At 51.4% G+C, this 24,959-nt stretch overlaps 1 protein-coding gene across 2 annotated transcripts in view; it reads right to left on the bottom strand.

Moving 5' to 3' along the window:
- Positions 1–10,224: 10,224 nt before the first annotated feature.
- The window catches only part of BICDL2 (BICD family like cargo adaptor 2), a 33,254-nt gene continuing 18,519 nt past the window's right edge, over positions 10,225–24,959 (bottom strand). For both annotated transcript variants that reach the window (XM_077273660.1, XM_077273661.1), the window contains exons 4-10: positions 22,010–22,126; positions 19,638–19,784; positions 15,145–15,321; positions 12,568–12,705; positions 12,352–12,482; positions 11,222–11,342; positions 10,225–10,860 (exon numbers count right to left, since the gene is read on the bottom strand). In XM_077273660.1, the coding sequence (XP_077129775.1) occupies positions 10,705–10,860; positions 11,222–11,342; positions 12,352–12,482; positions 12,568–12,705; positions 15,145–15,321; positions 19,638–19,784; positions 22,010–22,126 (987 nt within the window). In that variant the 3' untranslated portion in view covers positions 10,225–10,704. The remainder of the gene's footprint in view (positions 10,861–11,221; positions 11,343–12,351; positions 12,483–12,567; positions 12,706–15,144; positions 15,322–19,637; positions 19,785–22,009; positions 22,127–24,959) is intronic.

Below are 24,959 nucleotides of genomic sequence, written 5' to 3'. Positions count from 1 at the left end.
TGCTCGGTACTTACGATCCTGTAACGTCTGGCACCTGGCTTTATAACGGTCACCGGGCACACACTGCCCGTCTCTCTCTCTTGTCCCTGCTGTTGACTGGGGGGGTGACAGCGGCCGCTGGTCTGTGTGGCTCTGATGCTCCCCGGATGGAGCACTCTGCTCTCTGACTGCTGTAGCACCCGGCTTGGCTCCGCTCTGTGGGCACGGCTGTGCTCTTCATGGCTCTGCTCTGCAGGCAACAGGGGCTCCTTCTATAAGGCCCGTTGCCACGCCGATACTCTGATGAGAGAAGCAGAGCGCGCCACTCACCGTTCTGAGCACTGCTCCGTACGCTGCCCTCCTCACTTCTCTGAGCCGGTGCCTGCCTGACTGACTTGCTTTGCGCACTTTTTCTTTTTATGTCTCTGTCGCTGCGTGCCCTTTTCTGGCTCCGCCCACCCTCCTGGGTTCAAGGGCTGGTCCGGCTCCCTCAGGCTTCCCCCCGGCAACTTGGGAAGGTCCGACTCTCTTAAGCCTTCCCCCGGAAACAGAGGATGCAGCCCCTTCAGTTCCGGACCCGGCACGCAGGTACCCGCTGCCTGATCGACCCCCTTACATTACCCCTCTCTTTTAGCTCTCCATTCCACGGGTGAGAACCCTTCATACTCCACTACGCTCTTCTGAGGGTCGATAGATGCCCATAATTTTCTCAATCACTCCTGCCTTCCTGGCTCCATCTTTTGCCAATAAGGCTGGTTATAGGTACTCCAAACTTCGGGTCGAGAGGCAGATAACGGGAGTTCATGCGGGTTCCACGGAGCAGCAATCTCCGGGGTCTGTTCCTCTTCTGAATCAACATATGGCGGGTCGGGAGACTCCCCCTCTTCGTCATCCATAGCTGCCGGAGGGAATGTCTCGGAACCTTCTTCCTCTTCATCATCCATAGCTTCTGGCAGGGGTACCTCAGGTGCATCTTGCAATTCTTCCAATGGAGCAGGGTCCCTTGAGTTGGCGGGCAGCAAACTTTCCACTTCAGAGGACGAGATTAGTGACTCTTCCTTCACATAAACAGGAACTGTAGGAGCGGGTGTCTCAGGAACACTTGTCACCTCTTTGTCAAGAGCTTGTGGTGGGCGATTTACTCCAGTGGACCACTCGGGCAGATGCCCCTTCTTCCCCTTCGGGATGAATCTCACAAACGGGACCTTCGGATCCAGGTTGGAGTTCTACCAGACTCGTCTTCACGCACATGGACAGTGCAGACATGTCACTGAGGACAGTGAACACCTCCATATCTTCTTGGTATCCATTGTCGTCGCTCTATCTGGCTCTAGGTTTAGTTCATCTCCTCTCGCCATACCATTTCTCACAGGGGCGGCATTCTCTCCAATTATCAGTACCATCGAAAGGGCGAGCTGTTCGCTATTGTCGTTCCTGGGTAGTGCAATTTTTGGACAGGTGTCCCACTCTTCCTCATGTCCAGCACTCACTTCTGCGCCTGTCTGGTAGGCGCTTCCTTCTGGGTTGTCTGTCTCTGCAGGAAGCGTATCCCATCTGTGAACGCTCTTCACTCCACGTCCTGGAAGCAAATTTCGGGGCGACTGCTGGGGTACTTCTGATGCTCCGCACCTTTCCTCTAACTCCTTCCATCCTTCGCCGTGAATTTCCTCTGGGTTTGATGCTGGGCTCCAAGACAGCAGCAAGGGATTTCTTCAGGCCTTCGACTTCTTCCCATATTCTTTGCATTACTTTCCGTAATTTGCGGAACCACTTCGGCTCTTCCTTGTTTGGGGTGGGTACTCTGCATCACCAGACCATCCCTGTCAAGGCTGCAACCCCTTGTTCCTGCTTGCGTATGTGCACTTTGCTCCCCAGACGTCATGCATGGGATTATCCACAAGCGCTCCTGCAAAGCCTGCCTTAACAGCATGTCTCGCGAGCCTGTCACCAACTGGTCTCGCAGCAGTAGGTCAGGGGATCCTACGCCTGCGCCGTCTTTCTTAATAATTGCAGTGTGGATTTCCTGTAGTACACTCATATACTGTGTCACAGTGTCCCCGCTCTTTGAATACGCCTAAATAAGCGCATGCGTAACTCCCCTACGTCCGTAGGGTCACGATGTGTCTCCTCTAATATCTAACACCTTGTCAAAAGTGTCTCGCTCATGGGTAGGTTGCAGCATGACGAAATCCCTTGCGTCTTTGTCTAGGGCCATCAAAGCAATCGCCGCCTCTAAAGCAGGGGTCATGGGGTGCTTTCTCATCATCCCTCTGACCCGCTCAGTCCAGCTCCACAACATAGTGTTACTTCCAGTAAACTTTGGGAGGTTGCTCCATACTGCCCCCAGCGGCATACTGGCCCTTAGGGCACCCTTGACCGCTTGTGTCACAGGGTCCTTCCCCGATACCACACAATCAACAGAGAAAGAGAATAGTGAACAATTCCAAAAGCGTTATTTAGGCAAAAACACGAAAGGTCCATATAAGATCCACCACACAAAGGATAATATTGTCCTGATGCCGAATGCAGTTCAGTAACCGGATAAATGTCCAAGAAGATGAGTCCAATAATCCAGCAGAGGATAAAAAATGGTCCATATGCTTCCCCTTCTCTCTGACGTGCTGTTTTCACATCATCATTCCACACAAGACTGGTCTGTCTCACCTCCCTGATTTTTACAAGTCTCCCTCCTCATTCACAGGTTAGGGGGGTGGGTCACAGGGGCTCATTGTTTCAACAAGCTAGTTCAATATGTCATTAGCATATTAGCAAACAACATTATTAACTGACCCTGTGGAGAGATAACAGTACAGGACTGTGGGGCTGATATCAGATGGCAAATAACAACTCATCCTTCAAGAGAACACCATGATAATCAGTAAAATATAAATATACACAAAATGATACCAACATAACATATCACACCATCACAACCTCTCCCCCCTCATAAGTGAGCACGCCATGAGGCCTACACAGACCTCTAGCCTGCTCACTTTAGTCCACATTGTTCAATCGTTAATAGTTCCTTGTACAGTGGCAGGGGTTGCCATAATCATGAGCACTTGTCCGTAAATTTCCGGGTCTTGGCTTTATGGTCATACCAGGCTTTTTGACTGGACTGGGCCGTTCGCTGATGTTCATTAGCCAAGGTAGCTAGCTGGGCAAGACAGTCTCTGAACTCTAGAACGTAGGGAATGATGGGCGCTCCGGTATCTGTGATATCTCCCTCCAATTGTTCTTTCAGAAGAGTGAGAGAGCCACGGACCTTCTACTCCAACAAAATGACTTTGTATCTCCCCAGTGTCATTTCCAAGGAGGATATCTGCAGGAAGCCCTCCCATAACTCCAATCCAACACAGTTTTTCTCCAAAACCATAATCCAAAAGTACCAAAGCTCGCTGTATATATTTGCGGACACCCCCCCGCCAAGACAATGGGAATTCCCGGACCCTGGTAAATTGCCTCGGGTCGAACCACACGGGGATCAGCGATAGTCAGGAATGCCCCATGCCTCTAAATCCCGACACTTTGTATCCATCAATTAAGAAATCCTGCAGGTGGCAATGCCGTTGCTCTGTATTTCTGATGGACAAAGGCCAGAGTCTGTACATTCCAGGAGGGGTATCTATGGTGCCGTGGTCAGTTCTCAGGCTGCCCTCATATGTGAACACAATTCTCTGTCTGCAGCCTAAATTTATAACTTTGGTCTGGAGGTCAGGTTTCTAGACCGGCCCCTCAGGTCAATATCATAACTGCTGCCTGATTGATTGGGCCACGGCCGCGCCCCCAATGAATACATTATTTTCTCTTGCAATACTTGTGAAAAGGTTCTCAGGAATAGATGCCCTCCGGCCGCAATTAGCATCTCCCCTCCAAGTCCTAGAAGGTGCCAAAGGTTCCCTTTCTTCTTGGCCCTAGCTAGACCTCCTGGCGAGATATGGAGACACAATGTCTACTAGTCCCAAGGAAGTACCTGTTAACACCTAGGTGCGACTTGCCTTCAGGACAGATGTTACATTATCACTAGGCACACATACAGTATAACCCTAGACATATGCCACTACACACATATAGATATATATACACATATTTCACCACATTAAAAGAACAATAGAATCCCATGCTTTCTGTACCAGTTTTAGCCAGTATCAGGTGGGAGGGGGGAATGAGTAGTTTAAGGAGACTTGTCTGTCGCAGCACAGAGCCATAAAAAGTCTTCAGTGATTCTAGCACACTGGGCTCACATTACACTATATAGAAGGGGGAGGGAGGGAGAGTGGCTTAGGATTCCAGCCTTCTACTGGCAGGCAGAGGAAACTGCAGCTGAGAGCTCTATGTGTAATTGAAGTAATCAGAACTTCTTCCTATTTCCTGACAAATGGGGTTCAGCAAACAATACCCCGTCTTCTGGTGACAATAGTTGGTCTCCGGTTCCTTCCACTGCCCCTAGTACATATACTGTAGTGACTACTTAACGGTGAGGGCCACAGTCCTGTACGAGCACAGCGCGGCTCTGCTAACATACGCTGGCGAAGTCAGGTCACAAGTCTCTGGGCTGACATACACTAGTGCAGTCGGGCTGTAGATAACGGTTACGCTCCCGGTCTCTTTCAGGCGCCACGCGCTCAGTACTCACGATCCTGTAACATCTGGCACCTGGCTTTATAACGGTCATCGGGCACACACGGCCCGTCTTTCTCTCTCTTGTCCCTGCTGTTGACGGGGGGGTGACAGCGGACGCTGGTCTGTGTGGCTCTCATGCTCCCTAGAAGGAGCACTCCGCTCTCTGACTGCTGCAGCACCCGGCTTGGCTCTGCTCGGCGTGCATGGCTGTGCTCCGCATGGCTCTGCTCTGCAGGCGACGGGGGCTCCTTCTATATGGCCCATTACCACTCCGATACTCTCTGATGAGGGAAGCAGAGCGCGCCCTCACCGTTCTGCACGATGCCCTCCTCACTGCTCTGAGCCGGTGCCTGACTGACTTGCTTTGCGCACTTTTAATGTCTCCGTTGCTGCGCGCCTTTTTCTGGCTCCGCCCACCCTCCTGGGTTCAAGGGTTGGTCCGGCTCCCTCAGGATTCCCCCCGGCAACTGAGAAAGGTCCAGCTCTCTTAAGCCTTCCCCCGGAAAGAGAGGATGCAGCCCCTTCAGTTCCAGACCTGGCACGCAGGTACCCAGGGTCAGTATATAATCAGAGGGGATCTATATGTACACAAGGGTCAGTATATCATCAGAGGGGATCTATATGTACACAGGGGTCATATGATCAGAGGGGATCTGTTTGTACACGGGTCAGTATATGATCAGAGGGGATCTATATGTACACGGGTTAGTATATGATCAGAGGGGATCTGTTTGTACACAGGGGTCAGTATATGATCAGAGGGGATCTGTTTGTACACACGGGTTAGTATAGCACACCTGATGAAATTAATAGAGACTATGTATACAGAAATATCTTTATTGGAAAACTTAAGCATGTATGTACTATGGCACAAAATGCATATGAGACAAGCGGAGGCCACCAGTCTATGAACAGGTGAGACACATGATGGTATACATGATGAAGCCGTCTACTGCATGGATACGAAGTATAAGGTATAAGTGCGTGTGTAATATAGCGCTTACCCCTTGGCTACAAATCACCGGCACTTTTCTTCCCTGCATTGCTATGCTATGGAGCGGTTCACCGGCCTGTGTGGTCTCTCTGGTTTGCAAATGTCACTGTGACGTTTAGGGGGGTTTCCTTGCATTTGGCTGTATTCTTACAGGTGCTTTGTAGCTGACAAGCGTCACGTCGTGCAATGCCTCAGACGAGGACAGAAACAGGTCTTTCACAGGAACATAAGTGTGAAGAGATTCGTGGCCTGGAGGTGTGGAAACGACATCGACAAAGTATATCGCCTCACTGACTGAACACTTTCTTGCCTGGTACAAAAAGAACTGCGTCGTCCGTAGCAAAATCATCTCCATGCTCACTGTCAAAGATCACAGCCAGGGGGTCTCGCTGATCCCACCTAGCTGCTTCCATTACTGAGCCCGGTATTGGAGAATTAACAGTGATCGTATGGTATATACACCTCCGATTTGATTGCAAGGAATGTACATCTCCCCGATACGGTCACGATCCCCTTCCTGGAGTGGCCTTATGGATATTCATTTTCTAGGACACCTCCGATTTGATCGCAACCCCCCAATACGGTCACGACCCCCTCCCTAGAGTGGCCTTATGGATATTCATTTTCTAGGACACCTCCCCTTTTTTGAGGTTGCATGGGAGACCAACTTACAGATCGCCTCACAAGATCACCTTAGTGCCCACAATTTGTGGCTCCCACAATACCCCCTCCCTCTGGGATTTGGGCTTTTCCGGGGGGTTACTCACCCTGACCAAAAAGGTCTGAAACTCCCGGCTAAATGTAGCAAGAAGTGATGCTAAAGCCCCAACCTCACAGGAACCCTCTGGGACCGCAGGTCATCCAGTCACCAACCTCAAAACCTCCTTGGCGCTATAGTGGGGCCCTCATCCATTTCTCCCATTTCTTCTGCTGCTGAATGACCTTTTCCACCCATCTGGCCATAGCGTCAGCTGGGGTCTCTTCCATGTATTGCTGTGGCCATGGGATGGGGGCTGCTTCCTGGGCTGATACCACCAGTGCTGCCACCATAGCTTTCAGCCACTCTGCCATATTGCCACCTACACCTTGAAATCAGGTTCCCGTTTAGGGAACCTTTGCATTGGGGTCAGGCTTCGGATCCTGGGCCTTCACTGGGATTTCTGCTGGGGCCTCCACTTATCTCAGTCAACCCGTTTGCACCTCTTGCTCCAGCTGCGCCATCTTCCTTTTCCACTTAGCCCATCTGGGCCCACCGCGGAGTGCAATGCTGTAGCATCAGCCATCGCTTTCAATGGTTAAGTCGTAACGGTCTGTCTCATCTTGTTGCTTTGCCTCCTCACCAACATTGGCACCGGCCCACTCTGCCGTAGGTTTGATCTTTCCTTGCTCTGTCTATTCTGGAGATGGGCTTTTGTTTCCCTTTGCCGTTTCCTTGGAGTCTCCACCTGTTCTCCTTTGTTTGGGTGAAACGGGCATAGTTTATTTTTCTTACTCCGTGCCCATTGGGAGCTGGCACCACTCACTACAGACCGTCCTATTTGTACGAGTCACTTACCAGGCTGGAAGAATTTTCGTGCCAGTCCACTTCTTACGCCCATGATTGCCGGGTTGGTCTTACTATTTCGCAACACTCACCGACTTCTTGCAGTCTGTGTCCGGCGCCATCTGTTTTCACTGGATCCTTCCCCGCATAATCAAGTCTTCTTGATGCATAGTTGGATCCTGCCCTCTTTAGTAAATGAAAAGTGGCCGGGGACAGTAGATATGAGGGAGCTGCTGTCTAGTTACGCTCTGGCAATTTACTGGAAAATAGTGTCCCAGTGGGCTGGCAGGTGTTGGGAGCATCACACTCACTTGTACGCCTCAGGCCTCCACTGTCTCCAGACCTCCATCTTCTGGAGCAACCACTTACAACTCAGGGGATACAAAGTTTATTGCACCAAGCAAATGTTTAATGGTCAGTTCAAGTTCATCAAGTTGTACCATGTGGGATAGGGCACAGCACTTCTTGCTCCTTCCTTCGCACAACTCATCTTCAGCCCTACCACTAGTTCCTCCTGGACTATTCGCAAGCCCATTGACTCAGTCAGCCCCAGGGATTTCTTCTCCATTTCCGCAGTGCACCTGGGACCAGCCACTTGCCCTTCACATGATTTTGCATCCATTGTCCTCTGAACCCCAGAGGGCACGATGCATCCATCAGCCCAACTGAGCTTTGGGCTCCTGACATTGCTGGAATGTCTGCAAGGGATACCAGTATGGCCTCCCACTGTCTTGCTGGCCCTAGCAGTGCACTGCACTTGAACTTAACCTTGTGACGGCACTTCCCTATCTGAGTCACTACCAGGAAGTGTCTTCTTTTCAGTAGCATTAGACCCCTTCCACTCTGGGCTCGTTCCGACATTAACTATATCTTATCCTAAACATCAAGCTAACCACAGTAACCATCCAATGAGAGCGTGTACTAAGCCTATTCTTATCTTGTCAAGGTGAAAATGTATTTTCTTATATACCTTTGTATTTTTATATAAATCTTTTTTTTGTACTGCTATACTTTTATACTGTGAAACAATAAGTTTTTCCTATCTGTTAGTTAATGATTTAAAATGGCTGCCAGGCAGTTTCGTTTCTGGTTTGTGTCTGGAGGGATGAATCATTTCTTTGGAAACGAAACTAAAGGAATGATAAGAAGAGGAGGAATTCACCAGGAGACGTTCGACGAATCAGAGAGACTGGGCACTAGATGTATGCTGCTTAAACCCCACCCATTGCATTCCCTTTTTAGTACTATGTATTGAAGAATAAAACACAGTTGCTGCTCAGCTCCTCACTGAGGTGATCGCAAGAGCATCAGCAAAGATTGAATCAGCTACGTGTCTGAATCATTTCTTTTTCCGGTACCAGATGTTCTGCGCTCACATTACAATTTGGAATGACTGGTGAATGAGGATTAATTGTCGTTATTACGGCCCCGACAATCTTATGTCCTGGTCTATGTCTTACCCCATGCTGGTCACTTCCAAATCACAGTCTATTACAATACACACTAAAACCACCGTCCATAGTCCACATTTCAGATGACACTAATATATCAACATATAAATATACAGTATATAAAACGCATGACCTTATTTACATTATGCGATTGTCTTCAGGGACAGGAACAGGGCGATACAGTCCACCTCCTTACACTGCCGCCATCCTGCCCTGATCTCAGCGCTGGAGGATCCTCAGCAGATCTAGGAGGGTTGGGGGTGATCACAGCAGCTCGGGGCGACTGACTTCCTGCGGAGAAATTCAAGCAGAAACTCTCCGAAGACTCCCAAGATGAATCAAGGCCGATTTGTGGAGGTGAAATCACAGAATCTCCGATGTGACGTGGACTCGGCCTGAGGAGGTTCCCGGTGGAGAAGCTTCTGATGTCAGTAATGTGACGTTCAATGATGCAGCTCCCACAGATCACCGATTTCAGCTCTTCACAACCCAGAAAATGTCCGGACTTTCAATCTCCAGGAGAATTTGCTGCTTTTTGAGTTTTTTTTAAATTTTGAAATAAAATCCTGATCTCATTGGGAGATTTGTCCAATAAATCTGATTTATCCTGTAACGGTCGATGATTGGACATTGTACGACTGCAGGGTTCAAGAAAATCCGAGGAAAAGTACATTTGTGTGATGATTTGGAAATCGGTATATAGACAGGGCAGTATATCACCAGGGACCATATACACACACACACACACCATATGCTGGCTCACTCCCCCCCACCATTCACCTGCCTTCCACATGCATGGCGCTAGTTGCCTTCCTGCTCATTCTCTCTGCCCTCCATGCGCATGGTGCTAGCTCCCTTTAGCCTTTCCCTTCGCTCACGACACTCCCTCTCCTACATGCATGCTCGCTCCCCCCTGCCCTCCATGCGCGCTCCCTCATTTCCACACGTGTAGCGCTCGCTCCCTCCCTTTCCCCCTACCCTCTGCACACAACACTCCCTCCCCTAACCTCCATGCATGCGCGCTCCCTCTCCCCTCCAAATGGGTAGTGCTCGCTCCCTCCCCCCTACCCTCCGCACACAACACTCCCTCCCCTGCCCTCCATGCATGCTCGCTCCCTCTCCTGCCCTCCATGCATGCTCACTCCCTCTCCACCTGTCCTCCGCACACGACACTCCCTCCCCTGCCCTCCATGCATGCTCGCTCCCTCTCCCCCTGCCCTCTGCACACGACACTCCTTCCCCTTCCATCCATGCATGCTCGCTCCCTCTCCCCCTGCCCTCCGCACACGACACTCCCTCCCCTGCACTCCATGCATGCTCGCTCCCTCTCCTCTCCACATGTGTAGCGCTCGCTCCCTCTCCCCCTGCCCTCCGCACACGACACTCCCTCACCTGCCCTCCATGCATGCTCGCTCCCTCTCCCCTCCACATGTGTAGCGCTCGCTCCCTCCCTCTGCTCTCCACACGTGATGTGCAGTCGCTCACTGCTCCACCTCCCTTTGCTCTCTCTGCATGTGGCGCTGGCTCCTTCCCTCTTTCCCCCTGCCCTCCATGCATGTGGCGCTCGCACCCTCCACATTTGTGCTGCTCGCTCCTTCCATCTGCACCCCACTTACCGTTCTCTTGACCCCCTCCAGTCCACTCCTCACTCTGCATTTCCATTTATTACAGGCATGGAGACATTATAAAATATTCCTATATATTTATATACATAATGAACAGTATATACAGAAGTGACTGTACAGCCCGGCAGACAGCCGCACGTGGACACAAGCTAGCTCCACCCACAACCGGGTGAGATGTGGAGGCGAGTATGAGACCTGGACTTGGCCCCTGCAGGGTGATAGGATAGGCAGCTGATACAACCCTCTGGTATAAAAGGAAGCACCCGGTGTCGGATGTACCGGCGTTTGGTTCTGCTGGGTGTAGCAGTCAGGTGGGATTTGCTGTCCTCTCGCTGGAGGTTGGATGGTCACAAGCGCCTATCCAGCTCTGTGCAGTCACTCATCGGGGTGAGTGACTCTCCGAGCCATGCTCGATGATATGGTGGGAGGGTGTCCCTGATCCTGGCCATTTCTCCAGAGTATGCTGAAGGTTCAGAGCAGCCTCTCATCTTAATTCCTCTTGAAGATTGAAAAGATGCTGTTGCCGCCATCTCGCGGTCTTCGGCGGCTGTCTCTTCTGGTGGGGGTGGATGGTGCCGTCTCGATCGTCCTTTCCTGCTCCCTTTGGGACTTCAGCTGCTGATTGATAACAATCTGCATATCGTCCTGTGAGTAGAACAGAAAAAAGATCAGTTGGATCGAAAAGAACCAAGACTCATGGGCCTCTCCACTGGGCGCAGGTACATGGGCGCGTTGCCTTCCAATCTGTTGCCCGCATGGTATTTGCCACCCATACGAGGAGACCACTTAGACGGCGATTATGGGCTTGTACTAAGGGCAGAGGTGGCATCCTACATACTCTGCACCACCACTCACTACGTCCAATTGATTTGCAGAGAATTAAGTGCCCCAGCTCCAAGATTCTGCTGAACATTTACAGTCATAGCAACACCAGACAGGGGAAGGACCCTCTAATCCCAGAGCTTCTTTAGACACTGCCTAGATATGAACCATGTCCTGGTCTCACCTGCCAAGCCTCCAGCTCCTGACTCAGTATAACCTTCTGTTCCACTGCGCTGAGGAGCTGACGGCTCATTGACTCCTTCTCCAGACGACATTTTGCCAACTCCAATTCCAATTCTCCTTTTCTGTAGAGGATAGAAGGCATTTAACTGGTCAGTCTGCACCATCAGTAGTAGACAAGTTACAGAGGAAGAAGTGATATGTGTGTATTGTGACCTTATTCATTCTCTGCCCGCATCACCAGTTATCCAGGCCCCTGCCATCCGCTCATACGACATCCCCAAGTACACGGCATCTGCTCGTACGTTGTCCTGGGTACCCACCATCAGCTCGTACGTCAACTCTGGCACCCACCATTAGCTCGTCAGTTGTCTCGTACCCAGCAGCCGCTCGTACATCGGCATCTGCCAGCCACTCATACGACATCCCCAAGTACACGGCATTTGCTCGTACGTCATCCTGGGCACCCGCCATCTGCTCGTACGTTGTCCTGGGCACCCACCATCAGCTCGTACGTCAACCCTGGCACCCACAATTAGCTCGTCCGTTGTCTCGTGTACCCAGCAGCCGCTCGTACATCGGCATTTGCCAGCCGCTCATACGTCGGCACTGGTACCCACTAGCCGCTGAAACATCTCGGCCACCTGCCATCTGCTCGTTCATTGTCCCGGGCACGCGCCATAAGCTGACACATCGGCCCCGGCATCTACTCGTATGTTGTCTTGGGCACACGCCATCCGCTCATACGTCTTCTTGGGCACCCGCCAGACACTTGTACGTTGTCTTGGGCACCTGCCAGACGCTTGTACGGCGCCTTGGGCACCCACTAGCCACAAGAACTGTGTCCCAGCCACCTGCTTGTACATTGTATTGAGCACCCGCATTCAGCTCGTATGTCAACCCCGGCACCCACTCGTACATCGCCTCAGGCACCTGCCCTAGGCTCAGACGTTGTCTTGGACACCCGCCAGCTGCTCATACGTCGTTTTGGGCCGCCGCTCATATGGTGCTTCGGGCACCTGCCATCCGGTCATATGTTGTCTCTGGCACCCGCCATCCGGTCATACTTCATCCCACGCACCCGCCATCCCATCAACATGTTTTTATTCTTCGTTGCCCATTGTGCTGACTCACTTCATAATGGCTTCATCACGGTCGGATACTGCTTGTCTCAAAACGCTGTCGCGGTCATTCTGCTGTAACATTTCACGAAGTTTTTGAAGTTCTTCCTGCAAAGATTTGATTTCTATATATTGAAGGTTGAGCTGTGAAGACAGAGGAGGTGAGGTGTGGACACCACGCATATATACACATGTCTGTGCCATGTTACGGTCTGATAATCGTACTCACCAGATCTTGGAGCCTCACAATCTCTACTTCTTTTTCCTTGATCAGTTCTTGCTCTCTTTGTAGTTTGTATGAGGTCATGTAACCAGTGGTTTCTGTTCCTTGTCCTCCACACTGAAGCGAGGGGTTCAGCAACGTGCTCTGGAATGCAAAGCAATTTTATTTTCAGGACTCAAGAAGGAGTGTAGTGTTTCACTAGTGGGCACAAACTGGATTTCATGTTATTAAGAGGGTCACAGATACTTCTGAACAATTACTACACAGTTTTCGGGTACTTTGAATCAGATACACTTTATAAAGAACTTGCAGACATCTATGGAGGAGCTTCACTTTGGGACGTCTTTCTATGGGACAGAACCGCAGAGCTGTGGTTTCTTGAAATGGTTAAAGAAGTTATAAGGAGATGATGCCACATACTTGTAAGGACAAGTAGCTATCGAACCATGCCACCAAAACACCCACCTGCTAACCTGACCAAGCGTCTCAGCCACCAGCCCTAGAAATTACCCACCTAGTTACCCAATGACTAACCTGAGAAAAGTCGCATCTGATTATCTTGCCACCAAACCACCAACCAAGTGACCCACCTACTTAACTGTCTACTAACCTGGCAAACCATTAACCAAGTGAACCTTCAGATAGACAACCCACCTGCTAACCTGACCACCAAATGTGCATGTCATTAGACACAGAACTGATTCTTTTGCTATCCTGGCAACCAACCTACCAACCAAACCACCAACCAAGTGAGGGTTCAACTAGACAACTATAAAGGTACCTTCACACGAAGCGACGCTGCAGCGATAGCGACAACGATGTCGATCGCTGCAGCGTCGCTGTTTGGTCGCTGGAGAGCTGTCACACAGACCGCTCTCCAGCGATCAACTATGCCGAGGTCCCCTGGTAACCAGGGTAAACATCGGGTAACTAAGCGCAGGGCCGCGCTTAGTAACCCGATGTTTACCCTGGTTACCAGCGTAAAATCTAAAAAAAACAAACAGCACATACTTACATTCACGTCCCCCTGCGTCCACTTCCTGACTGACTGAGCGCCGTACAGTGAGAGCAGAGCGGTGACGTCACCGCTGTGCTGCTTTCACTTTCACTTTGCGGCGCTGAGTCAGAGGAGGAAGCAGACTGCAGGGGACGCAATGTGAGTATGTGCTGTTTGTTTTTTTTACATTTTACGCTAGTAACCAGGGTAAACATCGGGTAACTAAGCGCGGCCCTGCGCTTAGTAACCCGATGTTTACCCTGGTTACCAGTGTAAAATATCGCTGGTATCGTTGCTTTTGCTTTCAAACACAACGATACACAGCGATCGGACGACCAAATAAAGTTCTGGACTTTATTCAGCGACCAGCGACATCACAGCAGGATCCTGATCGCTGCTGCGTGTCAAACGAAACGATATCGCTAGCGAGGACGCTGCAACGTCACGGATTGCTAGCGATATCGTTATAATGTCGTTTCGTGTGAAGGTACCTTTATCCAAAAAGACCCACCTGCTGATCTGTCCATCGACCCACCAACCATGTGACCCACGAATCGAGAAAAAGACCCACCTTCCAAACTGGCCACATACCTTCATACTGAGAAAAACCCCATAGGTGACATTGCCACCAATCTAGATAGTGAGCCTCTTGCTCACCTGGCCACTGTCCCCTCAATCAAGTAACCCACCAATCAAGAAAAAGATTCACTTACTGATTGGCCAACAATCCACAAACTAAACGACCCACCAACCAAAAAATAAACCTGCAAACCTGAAACGAACCAACAACAAAACAACTCACCAAATGAGCCTACACTAAAAGAACCACCATCTGCCAAGATGGCAACTGACCAAACAACTGAACGCGTGATCTTCATTTTTCATGTTTGACACAAAAAATTCTGAATATATTTGGTTCGCACAGCACCACCCCAAAAATACATGGATTCAGGCAGTTGGTAACAAGTTATGTGCGGATAAGAGTCCAGAGGACTGATGATGAGGGCCATGTGGAGGACTGGTAATGGGGGCCATGTGGAGGACTGATGATGATGGCCATGTGGAGGACTGCTGACGGGGGCCATGTGGAGGACTGGTGACGGGGGCCATGTGGAGGACTGGTGACGGGGGCCATGTGGAAGACTGATGACGGCGCCATGTGGAGGACTGATGACGGGGGCCATGTGGAGGACTGATGATGAAGGTCATGTGGAGGACAGATGACGGTGGCCATGTGGAGGACAAATGACGGCGGCCATGTAGAGAACAGATGATGGCTGCCATGTGGAGGACAGATGACGGCGGCCATGTGGAGGACAGATGAAGGGGTCCATGTAGAAGAAGACTGATGATGGTGGTCATGTGGAGGACTGATGACAGGGGCCAAGTGGAGGACTGGTGATGTGGGCCAAGTGGAGGACTGGTGATGGAGGCAATGTGGAAGACTGATGACGGTGGCCATGTGGAGGACAGATGATGAGGGCCATATGGAGTACTCATGATGGGGCCATGTGGAGGACTAATAGGGTCATGGGGAATAGGAGTTGGGGCAGCAGAGCATTGCACAGGCAGTGATGTTTCCTTACCTCATGTTCTGGGCCTCCTGAGGTCTCTTGCATCTCAGAATGCAGGGAGTAGCGGTTTTCTTGCAGAGGAAAGTGACTGTCTCTCAATTTCAGCTCGTCCTGTAGCTCTATCACTTGTATCTGCAGAGATCGCTGACTGTCTCTTAGAACCTCAACTTCTAAACTTTTCTCAAGCATCTGGAAGAAACATTTATTTTCATGATGTCACATTCTAAGGAAAGACTAACACTATCAGAGGATTATTTACTTCTGAAACTACAGAAACTACCAGAAAAGAATGTGCCCTCCTCCCACACTAACCTCCGGGGGCTTCTGTCTTCATCTACATCAATAGACATTAATATGGAGACAGTATGTGCCCCCCACATCCATCTCCGGGGGCTTCTCTGTCCTCATCTACATCCATAGACATTAATATGGAGAAAGTATGTGCCCCCCACATCCTCCTCCGGGGGCTTCTCTGTCCTCATCTACATCCATAGACATTAATATGGAGAAAGTATGTGCCCCCCACATCCACCTCCGGGGGCTTCTCTGTCCTCATCTACATCCATAGACATTAATATGGAGACAGTATGTGCCCCCCACATCCATCTCCGGGGGCTTCTCTGTCCTCATCTACATCCATAGACATTAATATGGAGAAAGTATGTGCCCCCCTGTTGTGAATTTGCTTTTTGCTCCCTCTAGTGGTTACTAGTTTTTTGACTCTGGTTTTTCTGTCATTCCTTTTATCCGCACCTGGGTCGTTAGTTAGGGGTGTTGCTATATAAGCTCCCTGGACCTTCAGTTCTATGCCTGGCAACGTAGTTATCAGAGCTAGTCTGCTGTGCTCTTGTCTACTGATCCTGGTTCCAGTTATATCAGCTAAGTCTGCCTTTTGCTTTTTGCTATTTGTTTTGGTTTTGTATTTTTGTCCAGCTTGTTCCAAATCTATATCCTGACCTTTGCTGGAAGCTCTAGGGGGCTGGTGTTCTCCCCCCGGACCGTTAGACGGTTCGGGGGTTCTTGAATCTCCAGTGTGGATTTTGATAGGGTTTTTGTTGACCATATAAGTTACCTTTCTTTATTCTGCTATCAGTAAGCGGGCCTCTCTGTGCTAAACCTGATTCATTTCTGTGTTTGTCATTTCCTCTTACCTCACCGTCATTATTTGTGGGGGGCTTCTATCCAGCTTTGGGGTCCCCTTCTCTGGAGGCAAGAAAGGTCTTTGTTTTCCTCTACTAGGGGTAGCTAGATTCTCCGGCTGGCGCGTGTCATCTAGAATCAACGTAGGAATGATCCCCGGCTACTTCTAGTGTTGGCGTTAGGAGTAGATATATGGTCAACCCAGTTACCACTGCCCTATGAGCTGGATTTTTGTATTCTGCAGACTTTCACGTTCCTCTGAGACCCTCGCCATTGGGGTCATAACACCCCCCACATCCTCCTCCGGGGGCTTCTCTGTCCTCATCTACAGCCATAGACATTAATATGGAGAAAGTATGTGCCCCCCACATCCACCTCCGGGGGCTTCTCTGTACTCATCTACATCCATAGACATTAATATGGAGACAGTATGTGCCCCCCACATCCTCCTCCGGGGGCTTCTCTGTCCTCATCTACATCCATAGACATTAATATGGAGAAAGTATGTGCCCCCCACATCCACCTCCGGGGGCTTCTCTGTCCTCATCTACAGCCATAGACATTAATATGGAGAAAGTATGTGCCCCCCACATACACCTCCAAGGGTTCTCTGTCCTCATCTACAGCCATAGACATTAATATGGAGAAAGTATGTGCCCCCCACATCCACCTCCGGGGGCTTCTCTGTTCTCATCTACATCCATAGACATTAATATGGAGACAGTATGTGCCCCCCACATCCTCCTCCGGGGGCTTCTCTGTCCTCATCTACATCCATAGACATTAATATGGAGAAAGTATGTGCCCCCCACATCCACCTCCGGGGGCTTCTCTGTCCTCATCTACATCCATAGACATTAATATGGAGAAAGTATGTGCCCCCCACATCCACCTCCGGGGGCTTCTCTGTCCTCATCTACAGCCATAGACATTAATATGGAGAAAGTATGTGCCCCCCACATACACCTCCAAGGGTTCTCTGTCCTCATCTACAGCCATAGACATTAATATGGAGAAAGTATGTGCCCCCCACATCCACCTCCGGGGGCTTCTCTGTTCTCATCTACATCCATAGACATTAATATGATGTTGTTTGTCTGCAGATATAACGGCTTCACTCTTCTGGAATTCCTACAAGATTTTGGAAAATATTTTCCCCTTCCAGGAGAGCATTTCTGAGGTCAGACCCTGATGTTGAGAAGAGATTGGGCCAACAGTGTCTGTTGTAGTTCACGACCCGGTGTTGAATGGGGCTGAAGTCCAGGCTTTGTGCGGCCACTCGTGTTCTCCCCTTCATGTATGTATAGACCCTGTGGTCTGGGCACCATTATGGGTACATCAGATGCAAAGAACAAGTCTCCTCCAAAGTCCAGTGGTGGCGGATTTACACCACTCTATCCTACGTACGGTATTGTGACTTTTTGGCCCCCGCTCTGTAAATTTATGGGGTCTCTTCGTGGCTGAGTTGCTGCAGTTCCTTCCACATCTCAATATCACTCACAGGTGATGGTGGAAGATTCAGGAAGAATTGTCATGGACGGACTTGTTACTTCAATGGCTGCTATTGCAGGCCCGTGCTGGTATCAGTGAGCTCTGCACCACTATGGGGCGAGGGGCCGGAGGTTATAGACCAGGAGAGGGGGGAGGGCTGGAGGGTTTACGCCACATTTATAGTGGACTGGTGTCATGCATCTGGGTTCAAACCTTTGATCTTGCGCTTTGTGGTCGGCTTCTCTGTCTGCTGAGCCACAGCAGATTCACCTTTTCTCCGGGTGTTAAGTTTCTGTTATCCTTACTTCAGTCTTTTCTGGTAACAGGTGTTTTCATTTATACATTTGTCTGCCCTATCACCTTACGGATGCAGCTTTCTATACTTTCCCCCTGCTGGTATTTCCTGCTGGTGATAGTCTCTTTTTGATATCCAGCCATACTGCTGTAGTTTATGTTAGTCAGTGGAAGACCAGCCAGGGTTTATCCCCTTGGTGTTTATGCCCTTTACTCTGCTCCTATTTTCTGATTCTTGAAAACACACTCACCCTTCTGTAGGTAATTCACACTCTGCTCTGCCCTCAGGTTTCTTTAGGAGGAACGTGAAGCGCTCGTCGGCCTGTCAGGCAGCTTAGATCAAAGTTGCCATCGTCTAGTCTGTGGTTAGGGCTATCTCGGCTCACGCAGGAACTAGGACCTGCGGGGTCAGGATCTCTAGTCTGTACAGGAACCGGCAGGGTCAGTGACAGTTTTTACTGTGTTCCCTTTTTTCCCGAGTGAGCTGCTACACAATCGTAACTAGTTGTTCTAATCCGGACATAATGGGACTGAATTAGTTTTTCTGGTGTCTTCTCTGTTCTCACACATCGTCTTCAACATGGGTGATGAATGTTTGCTCACGTAGACGAAAAAGAAAGAAGACCGGGCGCACAGCTAAATATATAAAGATAAGCAAACTAGGGGTGCAAGGTCAGTAGTAAGTAGAAACAAAACATGAGAGGGAAAGCACTACTGCAAAAAAAAAAAGCACACTACAATTCTACGGATACAAAAACGGTAACACAAGTTTTATTGGCACAGACAAGAATAACAACAATTAACATCAAAACAAAAACACCATAGCCGCTCAGAGTAAATGATGCAATGCCTGATAACACCAAAATTGCAAGAAACATCCCCAGACTAAACCGAATGGCTCATGAGGCAGTTGTAATTACCCTAAAACAGGACCCTAAGAAACCAGGAGAACTGCAACACACCAGTCCAATAACCGGTAGTTTAGAAGGATACACTGCCGCGGAAGCCCCATGAAGCTGAAAAAGTTAACTTAGGGTCCTGTTGTAGGGTAACTACAACTGCCTCATGAGCCATTCGGTTTAGTCTGGGGATGTTTCTTGCAGTTTTGGTGTTATCAGGCATTGCATCATTTACTCTGAGCGGCTATGGTGTTTTTGTTTTGATGTTAATTGTTGTTGTTATTCTTGTCTGTGCCAATAAAACTTGTATTACCATTTTTGTATCAGTAGATTTGTTGTGTGCATTTTTTGCAGTAGTGCTTTCCCTCTCATGGAATGTTTGCGCACGCTGATGTCAGCAGTAGATGACATTGTCCGATGTAGCCCACCAATCCCACCCATCATCCCTCTCTCGGTTTCAGCTTTTTGTGGATAGATTTGTGATTCATGCTTTTCCTATTATTCTAGTATAGAAAATTCCGTGCTGCCCGTGGGTCAGATCGCTGTGTCCGGTAGCTGCGCCGCCTAGTCTCCAGTCATCAACAGAGGCAGAGATAACTCCCATCATTGTGCACCTGTCCTGTGACAGGGGCCAAGGGGACAGGTCTACAGATTCTGTGCCCTCTGTCCTCACTACATTACCTTTACATCTGTCTCATTCTTCTGTCTCTCCAGCTGCTGGGCTGCCTCTTTCAGGTGGAGCATCACGTTCTGCGCACTCTCGTTGTCCCCCCGCAGAATATTAATTTGTGACTCCATGTCCCTCTTCTTCTCCAGCAAAAGAGTGTTCTGCAGAGCAAATAGGAGAGATCAAGATAGTGAGAACCCCACATACTGCCCACTGCATCCGAGCTGCTCATCCCGCCTCCGCGCTGCCCTGTCCCTTACTCGGACTCCGCTCTGTCCGACACCCCTCCGTGGTCACCGCGCTGCACGGCTCCCCTGCTTGGTCCCTGCGCTAAATGGCCCCCCTCCTCAGTCCCCACTCGCTGCTCGCCCCCCCCCTTGGTCCCAGCGTGCTGCTCGGCCCCCCTCGGTCCCCGCACTGCTTGGCCCCCCTCCTCGGCCTCCGCGCTGCAAGGCTTCCCTTCTCGATCTCTGTGCTGAAGGGCTCCCCTCCTCGGTCCCCATGCTGCCCAGCCCTCCTCGGCCTCCATGCTGCCCGGCCCCCCTCCTCGGCCTCTGGGCTGCCCGGCCCCCCTCTTTGGTCTTTGCTCTGCCCAGTCCCCCTCCTCGGTCCCCGCACTCCACGGCCCCCCCTCCTCTGTCCCCACTCGCTGCACGACCCCCGTCCTCGGTCCCCGCACTGCCTAGCCCTCCTAAGTCCTCGCGCTGCCCGGCCCCCCTCTTCAGTCCCCACGCTGCCAGGCCCCCCTTCTCAACCTCTGTGCTGCCCGCCCCCTCTGGTCTTTGCTCTGCTCGGCTCTCCTTCTTGGTCCCCGCACTGCCCGACCCCCCCTCCTCAGTCCCCACACGCTGTTCGGCCCCCCTCCTCGGTCCCCGCACGCTGCTTGACCCCCCCCTTTGGTCTTTGCCCCGCCTGACCCCCCTCCTCTGTCCCCGTGCGTTGCTCAGCCCCCCTCCTCGGTCTTTGCTGTGCCTGACCCGCCTCCTCGGTCCCCGCACGCTGTCTGGCCCCCATCCTTGGTCTTTGCTGTGCCTGGCCCCCCTCCTCAATCCCCACATGCTGCTCGGCCCCCTCTTTGGTCCTCACACGCTGCTCGGCTCCCCTCCTCGGTCTTTGCTGTGCCTGGCCCCCCTCCTTGGTCCCCGTGCTGCCCGTCCCCCTCCTCTGTCCCCGTGCGCTGCTCAGCCCCCTCCTCGGTCTTTGCGGTGCCTGGCCCCCACTCCTTGGTCCCCGTGCCATCCGTCCCCCTCCTCGGTCCCCGTGCGCTGCTCAGCCCCCTCCTCGGTCTTTGCGGTGCCTGGCCCCCCCTCCTTGGTCCCCGTGCCATCCGTCCCCCTCCTCGGTCCCCGCGCGCTGCTTGGCCACCCTCCTCAATCTTTGCTGTGCCTGGCCCCCCTCCTTGGTCCCCGTGCTGCCCGGCCCCCTCCTCGGTCCCCGCCCACTGCTCAGCCCCCCTCGTCGGTCTTTGCTGTGCCTGGCCCCCTCCTTGGACCCCGTGCTGCCCATCCCCCTCCTCGGTCCCCGTGCGCTGCTCGGCCCCCCTCCTCGGTGTTTGCTGTGCCTGGCCCCCCTCCTTGGTCCCCGTGCTGCCCGGCCCCCTCCTTGGTCCCCACGCACTGCTCAGCCCCCCTCGTCGGTCTTTGCTGTGCCTGGCCCCCTCCTTGGTCCCCGTGCTGCCCATCCCCCTCCTCGGTCCCCGTGCGCTGCTCGGCCCCCCTCCTCGGTCTTTGCTGTGCCTGGCCCCCCTCCTTGGTCCCCGTGCTGCCCGGCCCCCTCCTTGGTCCCCACGCACTGCTCAGCCCCCCTCGTCGGTCTTTGCTGTGCCTGGCCCCCTCCTTGGTCCCCGTGCTGCCCATCCCCCTCCTCGGTCCCCGTGCGCTGCTCGGCCCCCCTCGTCGGTCTTTGCTGTGCCTGGCCCCCCTCCTTGGTCCCCGTGCTGCCCGGCCCCCTCCTTGGTCCCCACGCACTGCTCAGCCCCCCTCGTCGGTCTTTGCTGTGCCTGGCCCCCCTCCTTGGTCCCCGTGCTGCCCCGCCCCCTCCTTGGTCCCCACGCACTGCTCAGCCCCCCTCGTCGGTCTTTGCTGTGCCTGGCCCCCTCCTTGGTCCCCGTGCTGCCCATCCCCCTCCTCGGTCCCCGTGCGCTGCTCGGCCCCCCTCGTCGGTCTTTGCTGTGCCTGGCCCCCCTCCTTGGTCCCCGTGCTGCCCGGCCCCCTCCTTGGTCCCCACGCACTGCTCAGCCCCCCTCGTCGGTCTTTGCTGTGCCCGGCCCCCTCCTTGGTCCCCACGCACTGCTCGGCCCCCCTCGTCGGTCTTTGCTGTGCCTGGCCCCCTCCTTGGTCCCCGTGCTGCCCGGCCCCCCTATTCAGCTGCACTCTTCTACTCCCACCTCACTCTGCAGACTTTGCAGGACAGGGGTGAACTGTCCTCGTCTCAGTGTCAGATCACGGTTTTCTTCTTTCAGAGACTCCAACTGCTGAACCAAAGACTTCTCCACCTGTGAGGCCTGAGGAGACATGGCGGAGAGAGGGTTAATCATTGCCGTGTATCCAATCCCACCCTGTGTGATACGGTCATGGGGCTATTAGGGAAGGGGAGGACAGGAAAACAGTAACAACGCAGCAACCTGACGAGAATCCGCATAACTAATCATATGCTAAATAGCTGCAAGTCACATTTATGTCTGAGATAGGAAAGATGATTGTCTATAAAAGATGGGAGTCTGACGATCAGAGCAGAAGTGGATGGTGAGATCTGGAGCCTGAATGTCAGAAGGTCACAACATCATTATCCTTTTGCTCTTCACTGTACATAATCCCGTCATGTGATACAATGTGTATAGTAGAGGCTGTCATAACACCGGTGGGTGTGGACCCGCTACTCCACGGGCGCGGCGTACCCTGGAGGACCGTCACCTGGTTTTTACTAGAGCCTCTGGTGGTGAGGACAGGCTGGGCGACAGGTAGTCACCAAGTACCACTTCAGAGCAGTCCCCAAGACTGCAGCAGCTGAAAAAAATGTGGTCAGACGGTTTGAGGTCAGGGCAGGCAGCACAGGATCAAAACACGTAACCGTGGTCAGGAGCAGAGATGTCCAATGCTCAGGAGGGGAGCGGTAGGTGGAGCTGCCTAATAAAGGCCCTGCTAGCACAGGATAAGCTAATGCACCTAATCTCTGCAGGACCTAGCAGGGGTAAATTCCAGCAAAGACTGGACAGGCCCCCCAAGACTAAATGAATGTCACAAGTAATGCAGCAGTACAGCATAAAGCAGACTAGCAGAAAGGCCTAATGCGGGGAGAAACTGCACAGTGAGTAGAGGGGCGCTGATGCATACAAGTTACCATCGTCACCATACCCCCCTTATGCCCACTACTTTCTTGGCCAGACCGTCGGAGGAACCTCTCGAGGATGGCAGGGGCATGGATGTTCCTAGCGCTCCTAAGATCTCTCTTTGGTCCCAAAATCCCTCCAGTCAACCAAATAGAAGGTATTTCACCAGACCCTCTTAAGAGAGTCCAAAATGTCCTTTAACTCAAACACACCTAAAGGACCTCTAGCATTTGAGGTAGGGGCAGGAGTGCAGGCCTTGGAGAAATAATTTAAGACCACTGATTTCAAGAGCAAGGTGTGAAAGGCATTTGAGATCCAAAGATTGTGCGGCGGATGAAGTTTATAGGACACCGGGTTGATTTGCCAGAGAATCCAGAATGGTCCAACTTCAACCAAATATTCCAAGAGGATAACCAGACTTTATCTCCAGGGTGATACTGATGTGGAAATCTTCTTTTATTGTCTGTATGCATCTTCATCCGGGACACGGCCTTAAGAAAGGAAGACTGGGTTTGCCACCAGATCTGAAAAAAGTCACCAAAAGAGCAATCATCAGCTGGTATTCCATAGGAAGCAGATATAGGAGAGGGTACGTGTGGATGCTGGGAGTATGCCACAATGAATGAAGATGCTCCTGAAGGCTTTCAAAGGTGGTTATTGTAGGAAAATTCCACCTGTGGGAATAGTTGCACCCAGTTATCCTGACGGGCAGAGATGAAGTGGCAACGATGGCTCTCGAGGATCTAATTTACCCATTCCACTTGCCCATTGGTCTGCGGATGGTAAACGGAGGAGAAGTTCTACTGGATATTCTGTAGCTTGCACAGGGCTCTCCAAATTTAGAAGTGAAATGGACTCCACGATTCGAAAATATGTAGAGAGGAAGACAGCAGAGACTAAACACATGCTGGAAGAACTGCCTGGTGAGCTTAGCAGAGGGAAAGCCATACATTGGTATGAAATGAGCCATTGTAGAGAACCAGCCCACCACAACCCAGAGAAGATCCATGATGAAATTCATAGCGATATGTTGCCAGGGAGTGGAAGGAATCGGCAGTGCCTGGAGGAGACCAGCAGGCTTATCCCTGGAAGACTTGTTTCCTGCGCACTGTGAACAAGTGGTTACGAAGTTATGGACATCCTTGACCATCGAGGGCTACCAGAAGTGGTGAGCATTCAGCTTGACAGACTTATGTATGCCCATATGACCAGCCAACTTGGACTCATATCCCCAAGACAGAATCTTCTTCCTTCTAGCAGAAAGGACAAATGTCTTTCCTGTAGGAAAGTCCTTAGAAATAACATGGACTACCTCAATATACCGGACCGAGTCGATGATGTGCTGGGGCTTTTCCATAGAATAAATTACATCAAAGAATTGAGACAGGGCATTAGCCTTCACATTCTCCGCTGGATGGAAGTGCAATTTGAAGTTAAAACGAGTGGAGAAGAGTTCCCAACTGGGTTGGTGGGGATAAAACTGCTGGGTGGACTGCAGGAATGTCACATTCTTATGGTCCATGTAAATTATCACCGGAGGGCTGGCACTCTCCAATAGATGTCCAAGCGTCATCTTAATAGACAGAAGCTCGCGATCCCCAAAAGTATGATTTCGCTCAGCTGGCAAAACAGTTTGGAGAAAAAAAAACACAAGAGACCGGCTTCATCAAAGAAGTTTTTTGCAGAAACACTGCCCTGGCACTGACAGATGAGGCATCTAGTTCCAATAGAAACTGCTTATTGGGATCAGGATGATACAGAATCAGAGCACTCGTAAAGGCCTCTTAAATGCTGGAAGGCTGACTCAGGCCAGGCTCTCGCATTGGCCCCTTTCTTGGTTAAGGCGGAGATAGGTGCCATAAAAGACGAGAAGGGCAGTATAAATTGCCTGTAGAAGTTGGAGAAACCCATGAAGCACTAGATGGCACACAGACCTTGAGGACGGCGCCAGGATAGACCAGCAGAAACCTTCTCAGGAGCCATTTTGAGATCTTGGTTTGAGGCAATG

Source organism: Ranitomeya variabilis, chromosome 7 (genome assembly GCF_051348905.1).
Source record: "Ranitomeya variabilis isolate aRanVar5 chromosome 7, aRanVar5.hap1, whole genome shotgun sequence".
In the NCBI taxonomy this organism is placed as follows: Eukaryota; Metazoa; Chordata; class Amphibia; order Anura; family Dendrobatidae; genus Ranitomeya; species Ranitomeya variabilis.
Note: the sequence above shows the minus strand (reverse complement) of the source record. Positions and strands in the feature narration are given on the sequence as shown.